Source organism: Amyelois transitella, chromosome 7 (genome assembly GCF_032362555.1).
Source record: "Amyelois transitella isolate CPQ chromosome 7, ilAmyTran1.1, whole genome shotgun sequence".
Lineage (NCBI taxonomy): Eukaryota > Metazoa > Arthropoda > Insecta > Lepidoptera > Pyralidae > Amyelois > Amyelois transitella.
Genome location: NC_083510.1, coordinates 7,456,222 through 7,471,506, shown reverse-complemented (window position 1 = coordinate 7,471,506; position 15,285 = coordinate 7,456,222). Strand labels below are relative to the sequence as shown.

At 37.2% G+C, this 15,285-nt stretch overlaps 1 protein-coding gene across 10 annotated transcripts in view; it reads right to left on the bottom strand.

The window, feature by feature from the left end:
• LOC106133233 (polypyrimidine tract-binding protein 2) overlaps positions 1 to 15,285 on the bottom strand; it is a 366,610-nt gene that overhangs the window by 27,667 nt on the left and 323,658 nt on the right. For 9 of the 10 annotated variants that reach the window (XM_060945000.1, XM_060945004.1, XM_013332928.2 and 6 more), the window contains 4 exons: positions 11,905 to 12,051; positions 6,844 to 6,990; positions 1,689 to 1,718; positions 809 to 931 (listed from right to left, as the gene is read on the bottom strand). In XM_060945000.1, coding sequence (XP_060800983.1) covers positions 809 to 931; positions 1,689 to 1,718; positions 6,844 to 6,990; positions 11,905 to 12,051 — 447 coding nt within the window. The remainder of the gene's footprint in view (positions 1 to 808; positions 932 to 1,688; positions 1,719 to 6,843; positions 6,991 to 11,904; positions 12,052 to 15,285) is intronic. The other variant, XM_060945003.1, reaches the window with a different exon arrangement.

The window sequence follows — 15,285 nt, the reverse complement described above, 5'->3', positions numbered from 1 at the left end:
TCGTCAGGTCATATAAGGTAAGTTATAGGACCTAAGTTTCTGAAGCAACACAGCTAATAATGCAACCGGGAGTGCACTCAGATGATGATGATGCTCTTCAAAGCGCAAGTAGGATTCATTCTTAACATTAGCTTCTACAAAAGACAAAACAAAGATAATAACTAAACATGCCATGTACTGATTTAGCAAAAATTTGGGGCCCTTTCAATATCAACTTGCTTCGGGAAGGGAGTCTTGATATATATCTATGCTGTACGCGTTGATGTTTTCTCCAAGATGCTGAATTTCAGACACTATAGCATATTGACCGACGAGTCAGCCGCTAAGGCGTCTCCCAGAGGCGACATGCCCGATCATTCAGAGTTACCACAGAGCACTGACCGACGGCCCGGCTCCGGGCGGGACCTTGGCTCTGTGAGTGTAACCGTCTTTGTATGCACCGTCGCTGCGTCTTAGTCCAGAACTCCGGGGACTGCAAATCTGATTCGGGAGCTAGTTTGTAATATTTAAGATGCCCTTTGTAATCAGCTTTGGTTACCGTAAGCTGCCTAGTGGTTTGTGTATTAGCTTTGAAGTTTAGTCTGTGCCGCTTTACCTTACAAATTAGGGGGGAATACTCAATTTATTATTTAAAGCCACGTCATCTCCAATGGGTAAATTATTTTGGGTAGTCCGTCAAAAATCAAATTGAAATTATTAAATTGTACTAAAAGGCCGACAATGATTAAACTACGATGAATTTTGTCAACAGTAGCTACAAATAGGGAAGTAGAATAAGTTTTTAGTTGTAAAGTAAAACAAAATATACCTGTATTTCCGTGCCGCCATTGGCTGGCTGCAGAGCCGTGCCAGCGGCGCCAGCTACCAACGCTGCGCCTGCGCTATTGGAGATCGCCTGCGCGGCCTGCAGGGCCGCTTGCGCCGACGCAGACTGCAACAAACACGATCAAATTAATCACCTTTTTTTTCAGAAACCTATTTATTTAATTGGCTGCGTTGTAACCATAAGGCCATTTAGTTGAAGCTAGAATACCCAAAAGGATGACGCTTCAAATAAGTAAAGTATATTATAAAACATTAGGTAGATTTTCTTTTGCAAGTAGAATTTTATATCTCCTTCTCATCATGACGTTTGAATTCTTAGTATTTTTGCATTAAATCCCAGGGTAAAGTGATACATGCTGAAAATCGATTTAGCACACGGGTACGGTTGACTACATGCATGACGCCCTTGGAATATTTAGTAAATCATGCTTTAGTATTCGTCTTTGCCGAAAAACACAACGATGTACTGAATGAGAATTTATTATCGACACCTAACACACTTGAAATACTTTATGCTTACATGCAAAAATACTTATTTTATAAAGGCTTTACAGTAATCACACAAAACAAACAATGTCAAGCAACCAGCGCTGCACCTTCCACGCAAAATATATATTTATATAAATTATACTTATATATAGTATACGCAAATTGCACACATATTAAGTTTGACCGTGTACTAAGCTACGGTCTAATTTATATATTATATTTTAAAATATAATAATAAATGTATAAACTTATGCATATTATTAAATTTATCATGTGGCTAAAGCGCGTATCGAGATATTAAGCACTAATGTTCATAAAGTAGTCTATTCCTCTTTAGGAATTAATATTTAATAATTGTAAGGAGAGCCTCTTACCATTGGATCATTAGCCTGCCTGTTTGCCAACTAAAACAAAAAGTTTTATATTCACAAGTTATATATCATATTGGATGATATTAAAAGAAAATAAAAATACATTTCTTAATACAGGATTCAATTATAACAATGTTTCCAACATTACTACTAACAAAAGTAACGTTAATCAACAAACAGGAAAACTGGGACTTACGACATCGTATCACATTGTCAGAAGTTAGTATGTGGCCCTTACTGCTATAATGTAACTTAGTGAGGGGTGACACACCATTTATGGTCACGTAAAAACTGTACATGTCTTATAACTTGGCGAACAATGAGACGCAATGGTACAAAGGCTATATTCTTTGGCAACGACCGGATTTATCTACGCGTGTGCCACCTTCGAGTGCCAGGATAAGGGAGATAACATTGACCAATTCAACAAAGAATGTCATAAACTTATTTTGTATCATCCGTTACTATTTTGCTACTCTGTTGCTTACGAACGGACAATGGCCGGTCACCGGTCGCCCCGAATGCAAGCGAGAATATCGAGGGGGATTTATTCGTGTGAAAGTTTTGAGCAAGACCTGAACTTTAACGATTTCAAACCTTAAGCGAAACTAAAACATGTTGAAATGTTTGCAGTCAAGTTAAATTCACAAAATCAGCTCTGTGATTCTGACTCGTAATAGGTAGAATATCTATGAAGCATACTATTATGATGATGTTCAAAAGTAGCCGCCATTTAAGGGTAACTTTACAAAAGTTTCAACAAATGCGTAATTTATAAGCTTTTGATACCTGTAATCCTGAACATGACACGTTACACGTCAGAAACAAGGGCAAAGACAGGCGCAGTTGTTTTTACATTACGATCACATGCATGGCCGCGGCACACTTTGATCCTATATTTCCACATGGCTTTGTACCGACGACGGGTTGACAAGCGGGCAGGCCAGACACAAAAATAAGGCTTTAACCGTGTCATTGTAAGCCTGCCACCGACGGCAAAGGCTCCGGTACAAATTCACGTTGACTTGCCCCTTTCTCCCTTTAGCTGTGTCACATTTTGCTATAAGCGTAGCGTAGCTATCATCTTGTTTCCATTGTAGGTGAAAAATTGTTAATATATTTTTATAAATATGGACTAATTTTTATACTTGTGAGTAACTTGATTCATAATCGAAAGGGAAATTCGAAAGGAATTCTACTTCATTAAAGAATTTGAACGTAGTGCTCTACATAGTTGAAACCGATACAAGGCATACCTAATCCCTCAAAGTAAAATTCGGGTACGATTCGCAAAAATGTTGGCGTGTAAAAGGAACGCGCCACACGGTCCGGGCACGCGATTCGATCTGACATATTTTACGTCTCAGCAGAGCAAGTAGCGCGCCAAACTCCCGAGTTATTTAAAAGGTCCTTTCTTACTGGAGACGCGCAATCTTTCACCGAGACCGCGGACAGACGACGACGCGACAAAATAACTTCGTCCGTTCGGAAGACTCCATTCAGCCACCACAAAAACCTTTTGCGTTGCATGATTGATCAAAGCTTTGAATTCGGTCTACATCTTTCAATGCATCGATGCAACGAGGACTAGTAGAGGTAAAATATTACTTAATAAATTCTGAAAGGTAAATGTCGAAAAGAGATCCTATTTCAACAGTATGCAGAGATCTTGGCTCAAACGAATGATACATTCTACGGCAATAGTTGCTAAGATTCTTCGCAACTCGCTCATTATAAGTTTTAATAGTGTGCTCGCCTGACACAAAGAGATCATGAATTTGTACCCTCATTAGTTGTGACTTATGAGTGCGTAGTTTAATATTATAAAATAACAACTTAGAAGTTGCTAGTTAACTAACTTACTTCTTGTCTGTGTGTATCCGCTGTAAAAATGGACAAGAAAACAAATCTGATATGCTCGGAACATACACACGACATGATTTATTACTAAATGCCTATTTAATATACACTTGTTTATCCGGAAACATGTTCAAAAGATTATTACGAAGTTTAAATCAAGAGTTTTGAAACATTATGCGCTGATAGCGTTGCTTGTATTAGAACAAGTTAGCGTCGTGCCATTATGTATTCTATTACTAAGTCTAGTTCCAGTTAGTTTAACCACAGGTCCCCCCTGATCTGTCTGCGACTGCACTTCGTTCCTGTTATAAACAAACTTTATAATAGTTCCAACTTGGAGATTGCAACGCAATATGTTTTAATTTTATTGAGAAACTATAATTTGGAATGCCGCGGCATACGAAATTTCCTTGTTAAGGATTTAAATAACGGGATAGGTAAACGAAATTTCTTAAAAATACTAACGAGACGTCAAGTCCAGTTGATGCAAAGAATCAGTGATAACTCGACAGCGCGTTGGTTTTGGTTTTATTTTAACTGGTTGTCGGCAAGCAGAAAAGGCACGAGCAAAAGAGAACACAAGATTCTAGATCGGTAACGAGACGCCAAACAAGTTATATACACAGGACTGTTTTTTTTTATAACAATTGAATGTTTGATGATCTGCAGCTGAATGTAGGATACATGTTTGACGATGTAGAAGAAACGTTATATTTCTGTTCCGAAATGATCGAAAAAAATGGATATAAATTACCCCTGGTATTTAAAATTATATAAAAATGGTGCAATGTTTCGATAAAAAGTTTAAAATAACAATTAAATATATTTGTTATTATACTGGTAAGCTAAAACATTTTCTTTATTAAATACTAAACTTACAGTTCTCTGCAATAAAAATTGCGCGCCACCACATAAGACTATAAGCACAGACTAATAATTATTAGTTAGTTATAAGCGATAAATTATTAAATGGAATAAGTATACCTAACAACAGAAGCAAAGCTTTAAAGCATTAGACATAAGATGATTTGAAATTAAATCGGGGACCTTTTGGACCGAGGGATCAGCAATTTACTAAACAACGAACCCTAAATCGGCGAAGCTATAATGGGTTCAGGCCACTATAGGCGCGTGCCTATTACTACAGATTTCCCCTTGTGAATTGTTAATGGAAGTAACAATCATTACTGGGATTATATTCCTTAGGATAATAGTTTTCTAAAGTTAGCTACATTTCTTTTTTATTATCGCCACTACTATAATTAGTTTATTAAACATGGATCATGGCGTTTGTCTCCATAACTTTCACTAAGAAGAGCCCTTGGATATGATCACAATCATGGCGTGAAAAAATTCAAATAATTGCAAACGGTTCATATACTTAACATTTGTATACATAAAATGGTATTGGTAAACGTTTAGGCAACTACTATTTGCCACTTACACAGTTCTCTCAACGCCGTGCCAGTGTTTACTCACCACACAATACACACGGATTTAGTCAAACAGATAATAATAGACACCTACTTGTATCCGTTTTCGGTTTAATCATCACATTAATTAGCCGCTATGTTGACTTAGACGCGTGTTTGTATTGTTGACAAACCGATCATACCTACTAGTATTTATTAATTAACAAGAGAACGTGCCAACGATATGGATTAATATTTCGATACGAAATATACCTATATTCCTCTTAATATAATTATAATTATTTTCAGAGAGAAGGTAAACTCGCGTCGAGTGGCAACATTATGAAATAATATTTTCTTTGGAATTCGTCTCGATAATACCAATGAAAATTATAGGTAAGAACCATTTCTCATCACTTGATATTATCAGCCATTAGATGGTAGAGGGTTGTTTTTGATAGGTTTCTTGGATAAACGAAACTAATTAAGCGTTTTAATTAATCCTCCCATTGGGTGTTTTGTTACAGAAAATATTGATTACTTCCCTTATTCAGCCTCGGTAAGGAAGGAAAGATCCATTTGGTTATGTTCGATAGCAAATGCTATAAGGCATTTATGGTATATGTGTGATGTATATATATTTGATGAGAAGATGTGTGTATATATTTTACTTATATCACTATGGCGTAAAATATATTAAAAGTAAGTAAGTCTACAGATTTACTTACTTTTAATATATTTTACGCCATAGTGATATAAGTAAAATATATACATATAGTTTTCTATCTTAAATAGTTTACCGACATCATCATCATCAAGGTTCAATAAGTCACGTCAATAAGGATAAACAACCCCGTAAGTTTTAATTCAATATATCAATTTGTAAACATCAACGAATATTGCACATTAACTTTGTAAGCAAATGAGGCACCTTTTACATGCATAACTGCGTAGAGGAGTCACGCACAGCGTATCAGGGATTGAATGGGCGACAACAGTGTAGTCTGTAGTTCGCTAACTCAATCAAATCGGAACAACGTCGCTCACGTACCGGCGCGATGCGGGTTTATTGAATACTGTTATCTAAATTGTGGGTTCTTGATGCCCCTAACAAAGATTAAATTAACAGGTCGCTGCAGACCGCAGGGGATGAATTTCCCAATTGGTCGCCCGGCTCTCTGAATGCTCCATCGCATACGCTCCGATAATCTGCTTGTAGAGGTAAATCTGTTGTAATAGGGCTAATTGAACTATCGTTACGTTATTAGACCGGAATACACAGACCATATTCCGAACTCACAATTTCGAAATAAATGGCTGTACGGATTTTAGGTATGGTCGGCGTGTTTACAAATGAACATTATTAATTATGTTGATGTTTAAACAATGTCGATTCGCAAGTTTGTTTGGTAATATCATTAGTCATCAGTATTGATATAATTAAAGTTGATTCGTAATAAATGATTACTGATTTTCCTGAATGTTGTCCTTGCGGTATCATAAAATTGGATCTCTCAATTTATTCTCCAATTAAAAAGCAGGCATTCCCGAGCATGATATGTTTAAAGAGCAGTTTGCGTTATTCCATGTGTAGTTAGTAAAATTAATACAAGCAAGAAGTACATTATTGTACCTTGACACTGCCTCTGTTTTTTTGTAAGAAAATCTTCAAACTATACTTATGTGGTCTACATGAGTATAGTTTGAAGATTTTCTTTCACTACTTCGAGTATTGTAAGAAGGTCTACGGGATTACTGTACAGTTTAATATTATTATTTTATTATATAGTTTGTGCAGCATAAACGCACTGAAAGTTTTTTTTAACAATATGAGCCAGAGACTACGACTATGATTTAAAAAAAAAACGTTATCATCAAGCACTTACGGCATTGCTGTGTGTCTGGTCTGTCTTGAGCTCTTTATGGTTGGAGAACTGGACGTAGACGGCGCGCCCGCGCAGCTGGGCAACGCATCCGCCGAAGTACGCCACCATGGCCACTGCCGAGATCTCCTCTGCCATTTCCAAGAATGCCTGTCAAACATGATAATACTGAATGACGCTACATTTGAAGTATAAAAGGCTTTTGCCAAAATCAATGCATAGTAATTTTATAATAATTTTGTCAAAAGACAAAAAAGATATCCTATAGATTTTTTAAGTAAGAGTATACAAGATCAAGTTTCAATTCAGAAAGAGATGCAATGGTCTTATTCTTTTTTTCTATTGATGCCGTGAAACATACAGCACATAATTAATCATAACCCCAATCAAACCGTTTCATCGTATTAAGACCGGTACACAAATAAAGCCAACGTTAAGCAACTACATCGCTGTAATGATCAAACAACTGAAGTCCAATTAATCGGCTCCCCAACATCCGAGAGAGAGCGGTCAAACAACACAGATACATGACTGTGCTCATCTAAACGCGTTATGATTTCCCAATGATTTCGGTACTATTTCCACCTGGCTACTGCACCGCAGACTGCTTTTGGCATTTGCACGGTTGGCCAGTGAACAGAACGCACAAAGTGTAACCGCAGATTAAATAGAATATCTAGTGAACGTGAATGCAACGCAAACAGGGAAATTGGTAAATTACATATAGGTCTTTTTGGTAAATACAACATACACAATACACATTGCCTCGTACAACTGACCAAAAACAGTTATAATAGTATTATAGAATAATTGTAACCAACAATTGTTTTGTTTATAAAGCGGTTTTATCTTCAATTGGTGACTAAAATATCCGACAAAGTAAAAGTATTTCGATGTTTGAAAAGAAAGTTTTCTCGAAAGTAATTTTGTTATTGATGCCTTTTGTTTGCCGTTTTTAAAAAGTTATGTTATTTTTGTAAATTTAGAAAATTTTCTAGGATAATTATAGATCACATAATTAAATAAAAAGGTACGCTAGGTTCATCTACGTATTATTTATTAATTTTTTATTTAAAAAACATTTAAAAAACACAAACATTTTATTGATATAACATGGCAGGATAGTAAATTATTTTGAAAGAGCCGCGATAAAGGAGGTGTTAATGTTGTGTAGTATAATTGCAATATGCAACCATCGTAGCAAAAAGACTTCTGGTCAATATTTGGAAGAGTTGCTTTGAAACATCGATAGGATGAACCCTAAAAACGACTCTCACAAATTAATGGAGGTGTGCCATCACGCGAGTGCCGATCGTAAAATAGTGTCAACGCCTCTTCCGTTTTAATCACCGAGAGTACGGGCGATTGTTGGCGTCCACTCGCATCGATGTTTGCTCACCTCTCGACAGATGGCGCCTTTGTAACCGGAGGCTACATGCTCAGGTTACCATCAACTGCGATACTTTCATCATCCCCGGGGCCCATCAAAGGACCAATGTGCGAGTCGAGAGCGCTTACAAGTTTCGAGTGTTGGACATTCAAACTTGATTAAATTGAACGAATTCAATGTTCCACTTCGCTATAAACAAGTTTATGTTATTCTGAATGAGTAATTACGAGAATGCACGAGTCACAATAAAGCCTTAGAGCTATTTAGGTATAGCAGGGAATGAGAAAACTTATGAAACATTTTCCAGTGCTTTGCACCTTGAGCATGGAGCGCGGCTTTAGAAAGGACCAGAATATTTCATGAGAAAAAAGTAAGCAAAGAGACTATGGCCGTTCATAAGAAGGGATTCGACTTGTTTCTGCGCTAGAAGAGAGATTGTTTTCCTTCGCGCCACGATATACGGGGTGGATGTCATAAGGGCTATTTATTAGACGGGATAACATTGTCGCAGCGGTCGGGAGACTGGCTGTCCGTAATTCTGGATTTTCTTTTTATCATTTTATTTCTGGGTTGTAAACTAACTTATTTTTAATTTGTCAGCGGGAAACCGTAAATTTTGACGTTTGGACGTAAAAGCGCAGTAAACCCGACTGACGCCGCCTTATAACTCTCTCGCACCCGACACAGCCTTCGGCAATGGTGTGGATGATGTGTTATGGATATTTCACTTGATGGATTACTCGTGCAAGTATAGCTTTTACTCATATATTAATCAAAAGTATGAATTTCAGTCAATTTTTCTCGGGTGTATTACCTTGTACCAATAAAAAGGAAAACAATAATTTTTGTTATTATTTTTATTATTAAACATTTGGTTGTAAAAACATTACAATAGGATAATTTCAATAAAATATTCCGTCGATGTCCAGAGCCGTACTTACTCGTGTTTGAAGATTTCTATCTATGAGTAGACACTTATTTATTGAGCCCTCTCGACCCAAATTGAAATTTATTTTAGACGACGACGTCGTCCCCTTAATTTCCGCTAAATATGATTTCAGATGCAATCTCGTGTTTGGGGTCATTTTACGAAGGTGTTTTATTTGAACTTGAAAAATGAATCTCTCCAAAAAGATACATACAATCCGTCATACTAGCAAAATAAAATGACCTATTTTTAAACCGGGATTTTTGTTTAATATACTAAAAATTTTCTCATAATCTTAGAAAAGTACATTTCGACACTAAACAATCACGTATTTAACGCAAGTTATAATACAAATAAAAGAAATCCGTAAACAATATTATAGGCTTATCGGGGAAACGTAAACTATTTGTAGTGGACGAGAAAGGTTGAAGTGCTTCTCAAACAATCAGAGAAATGTAGGTGGGACAGATAAAGAGAAAAAACAACAAACAATAGAATAGGTTTCAGTTGGCACAACTGATCTAGAGCTTTAATGACAGGACGAAACGGGCTTGAATTTAGTATGTCAATCCATCAATGTCGCCACATCTATATCCCAAGCATGCAGGCAGATAGAGCCAACAGACAAGAAAAGACTGAAAAATACCACGTTCAGCGTTATTTAAAATAAATTTGCAATAGATCTTTTAAATCTCAATGTATGAAAAATTCGATGGGAACGAACTAGCACAACAGATAAAAATCCTAACTAATATAATAAATAGAAGTAAGATTTGTTATTTGTCTCTTCACGAGTTAGCTATTGAACCAATCTTCGTATCGGTATTTCAATATGGTAAAATTATTAGTCTGAAGAAGGACATGACGTGCCTCTTTTCATCCCGGCAAAAACTAAAATTCCTGTGGGTTTTGCGAAAAACCTGTATTCTTTTGTAGGTGGCGCTAAATTCGTGTGGGCGAAGCTGCGGGTAAAATCTAGTAATGTAACAAATATAAAACATACTCGTACCTTTACACAAAAATCATATGCCGTGATGGAAACCATGGGGCTAATAAGCACGCCATGAACTTGCTATGAATTTCTATTTTTAAGTACTGGAAGAAGTAGTTAGAAATTAGTACCCAGTACTTTGCAGCTGACACAACTTATTCTCTCTCATGCAATGTTGAAGGTTACTTAGATGATATTGCAGATATGGGCCGCTTTATGTTCATCACTTAGTTTATCTAAGCTTACCTTTACCTAAACTTTACCTTAACTATAGTTCTTACATGCAATATACGGTGGGACCGTTTCATATTATTCTTTCATACCTACTTATAACAACTGTACGCGCACAATAATAAACACATCGTTGAAAATCAATTGGCAATTTTACCTCTGGTCCAAGTAGCACACGGCCCCTTTACACGACCTGCATCCACTCTTATTATAGGTAAAATAAAACATCAGACAACCGGGTAGAACGACGAGCGTCGGCGGCACAATTGTCGGCGGCCTATTTGCGGCAGAGCCACCACTTGTTGTTTGCGAGCTAGCCCTGTCTATTGTCCCTCCTCGAGTATGTAGCACAGTTAATTTACTAAATGAGGGATCTTTTTTTATCGGTAACGAGATAAAACGTGATGTATGGCCACTCGGCTAATAGTTAATCGAACGCCTAATTGTGTAAAGTTGATTTAACGCGTTGGTAAATTGAGATAGTGATTGTGTGCTTTAGTTCGATTTGTCAGTATCTTACTGCCTAAACTAATATTTAACAACGTAAATTTATCTATTACAAATATTTAAAGAGCTTTGAAATATTGTTCGGAAAGTACAAGATTTAAGAGTTCTATCAAAAACTCTATTAATATAATCATACGAGCGTGATGATATTTTGAATAAGAATTTTACGATTAGACGAACTTAAAATCTTTTTCATACTATGATGCATACCTACAGCATTAATCGAAATAACTCTTTAACCATGTAGGTAACATCATTCCACAACTCATTAAATTTTAACGGAATTAATTTTCATGCAAAATTTTGCTGTTCATATGAAAACACTGTGTAAAATTATTAAAGCAATAATAATGAAAATTCAAACAATAAGACATACATACATCTATATTTACTTGGTATAAAGCTATGCATTTTGTTCCTATTTTCGTCATGAAAGAGGAAACTTTGAAATTTTTTTTACATAGCGACCATCATTTTGTTATATATTTTATGTAGGTACTGTACGTACACGTCGACAGTGTGTGTGTCAGACCAACACATAAACATTGTTTAAATATCTATCGCATATTTTTGGTTTCATTTCTAACTATCAGGAGCACAACGTTTGAAATACGTCATCGCATTAGGTAAGTCTCACTGGTATGTGTATTATAAGAAATACTTTTATAACTATTAATAAACGATGTAAGATCTTTATCAAACTCACAAAATTTTAGATTTTGACCTGATCGGGAATCGAACGCGGGATAGGACAACGCTCTAAGTCAGTTAGGGTAGCCAATGTTTCTAAAGGCGACGCTTACTGTACTCTTATAGGTATTTATCCAGCCTGTCCAACAGACCTGTTAAGAAAATTTGTTTTTGTTATGACTCATTACCAGATCGTCTACGATACCTTTACAATATGATCTAACATTGACGGAGAAACAAAATACCTAAACATGTCACCATTTAAATGTTTCTACTAAAACACTCAAAATTTACTTTCAAAGCTGCCATTTGACTTGTGAAACTTACCTGATTTTTGCCTTTGAGCACGAGCACGTTGGTGACCCTTCCGAAGGGCAGCCCCAGCTGGATGATCTCCGCCTCCGTCGTCTCATTGGGGATATTCCGTATGTGGATCACCCGGGACGGCTTGCCCACGTTCTGTTCCAGTTTCACCTGGGACAAAATATAATACGGTTAAAATAAATCGTTTTGAATTAGCAAGATTTACATGTGTTAAGACTTGTGTCAATTGACTCTGTCAACGCCGTTAACGATAAAGATATGAAAAGTAACGAATATTTTTTGTAAACAATATTTTTTAATTTATTCAGTACGCGTGATTAAAGAATCATTGTAGTCGTTCATTCAGTACCATCCGTAATTGTTCCAAAGCTGATCAGCCTCGAGATATCTTTAAAAAGTTCTCCAAACAAATTGAATAATCTCTTGAGATAAGGCCCTTGGATCGCAAATAGAAAAGAAAGGAGAAATAATCGACTCTTAATGGTGAATCCATTAATGGAGTCTGAGGTAGTGAACGCGTGACTAAACGGCGTACAAAATGACCGGTCTAATATACATAAATAAACCTAGCATTGTTCGCGAGGAAGAGCCGGTTGGATAATTGAAAAGTCGATGTAGTATAATTGTCGAGGCTTATCGGGCGGACCCCGATGTGGGCGCCATTGTTCCCGAGAGAGCCTTTTGATTACAGCGGCGGGCCCAAAACGAGTCCCGAATATATTGTAGCGTTGTATGACACTCCACCTTTCCTGAGGTGAAAAGAGCAACGTACTTCAATATTATCCTTAAAACCGATATGGCCTGTTATATTCTCAATTCCACACAATTATATTAACTGAATTCGCGAATTCCGAGAAGATGTCGGAAAGGCTTATGACTTCAGTCTACTATTATAGTTCGACAATATTTGGAGGAAGTTGTGAACTATCTGTGCCTCTTTTTAACTTCTTTGGTGGGCGGCGAAGCGTGGAGGTGTAACAAATGAGTCTAATGCCTATTAGTTCGACCTTGTTAAGTTCGGATAAAGTGGAGCCAGCCCGACAAAAGGTCGGGCTAAAAGTCGGAACAGATCGGGAACCGCTTTTCTTGTGGCGTTTTAATCTATCGATCTTCAATAGTCTTGAAATAAGTATACCTTTGGACTGAAATTACACGCCAAGATGTTTTCATAATTCTTTTTGAGTCTAAGATTTGATACGATTTCACAAAACACAAACATTTTGATGTTTATTTTTTTAACAACCAATTAGATGAAAGGAATTTTTATAGGATTGTCGTATGATTAACTTGTGATCGTTAAACAGAATAATAAGGATTGGTATTGCTGACTAATCCGAGTTCAGTTACAATCTACTTCAAAAGAATCAAATCCCCGTAGGTAAACAAATAATAATATTTTTTGCTGTACCGTGCAAAGGGAGGAATAAATCGTGGAACACGCTCGTTCGCCAAGCTCGAGGGTACATTTCGGTATTTTCTCTTCTCGCGAATGAAAACAACTGGTACGTAAAGTAAAGAAGGACATTACTTTCGCTGGGTCAGAAAATCTGCGAGGTACGATTTCCACATCGGGCACTTTAAATCATCCGCTCCGTCTCACATTTCATCCATAAATATTAAATCTTGGCCCGGATAGAACAGAAAAAAGAGATATCGCATGACATTTTCGTGCGAGGATTTCCCGGAATCGGTCAATTTTCCCGATGATCGCGCGGGCCGTGTTTATTGAAACACTATTTCTCAGTTGGCCGCCTCCGTCGCGCTGTGTCATTAACTATAGCATACACAGCCGCCGTGTTAATGACCTTATGATATTCTCTCTTAGGATAATATACCATTATTAACTTCTGTTTTATGAAAATATTTAAGGTGATAACTCTCGCTAATATTAAACTTTCCGACGCTGTTAACATTGGTTTTATCAAAAAAAATATTTAAGTATTAAATATTATATATCGTCATTAAAATTTCGTTCACTTTTATTTTCAATGAGATTAATTTGTTCGTTTAACTTCATTTCATTTAATACTAATGTTGAAAGTCGTAAGAGGCTACTAAGGGATAGGCTTATAAACTTGGGATTCTTGTTTTAGGCGATGGGCTAGCAACCTGTCACTATTTGAATCTCAATCTATATCTATACTTATAATAAATCTGTAGAGAGGTCAATTCTGTACATGGAATATATTTTCAAAATAACTATCAGGGGGTGATAAGTGATCGATACTGATGCCAAAAATGCAATCAGTAAAATTTTTGTCTGTCTGTCTGTCTGTCTGTCTGTCTGTCTGTCTGTCTGTCTGTCTGTCTGTCTGTCTGTCTGTATGTTCTTTATAGAAACAAAAACTACTTGACGGATTTTAACGAAACTTGGTACAGTTTTTCTTCATACTCCTGAGCAGGTTATAGTATACTTTTTATTACGCTACAATCACTAGGAGAAGAGCAGTGAAAGGAAATGTTGGGAAAACGGGAGAAGTTACTTGATTTTTTAAGCTTCCGTCGCGTGTGCAGCCTTAATGGTTAAAGATACAGCAAAACCATGTATAACGGAAATATACTACATAAAATTATTAAAAAAATATCCCAAGACAGCATAAGTCTATCTTTTATGGTTGACTCGCAATAACACGTGTAATTCCGAATAGCTTAGCAGTTCGGAGATTTCTGATTATATTTCTTTACTCTGATGTTTATAATACTAATAACACTCACACTCATTCATAATTCTTAAAAATTAATATAAGTACCTATTCAATAAAAAAAGAATCATCGAAATCGGTATAGAAACACCAAACTTATACATGAAATAAAATACCCTAACAAGCCATCGCGCGTAAATACTGAATCATGCTATAAGGATTATTTTTGCGTAACGGTTGCCGCGCTCGACGCGGCTAGCAGAGGCAGGGTATAAAAGGGGCAGGAGGCGAGCGCAAGCTTCATGACAAAGGCAGCCAGGGGGAGACTTCACGCAGTTCTCTCTTCCAGCCTCCCCCTGAGGAAGAAGCTCGGGATCTACCAAACGTACGTCAGATCACGTCTCACGTACGCGGCCCCGGCGTGGTACGCATTCTGCTCTGAGACCAACAGGAGAAGACTCAGAGCCCAAGAGAACCAAAGTCTCAGAGCAGTCGTCGGAGCCCCGCGCTACGTGAGGAACTCGACGATGCTCAGGGACTTGAAGTGGGAGAACCTAGATATTCGAGAGGGCGGACGCGTTATCACACAGCCACCTGCGCGGCATCCGCTTCACTCCGCTCCCTCCGGGCCGTCGGGTGAAACCCTCCCCTCGCTGCCTTGAGGCTGACGTCGTTAACCAGTGACGACGCCGCCGCTGATGGGAACTCCCAGTGTATGAAGACGTGAAGACCGAGGCAGTCA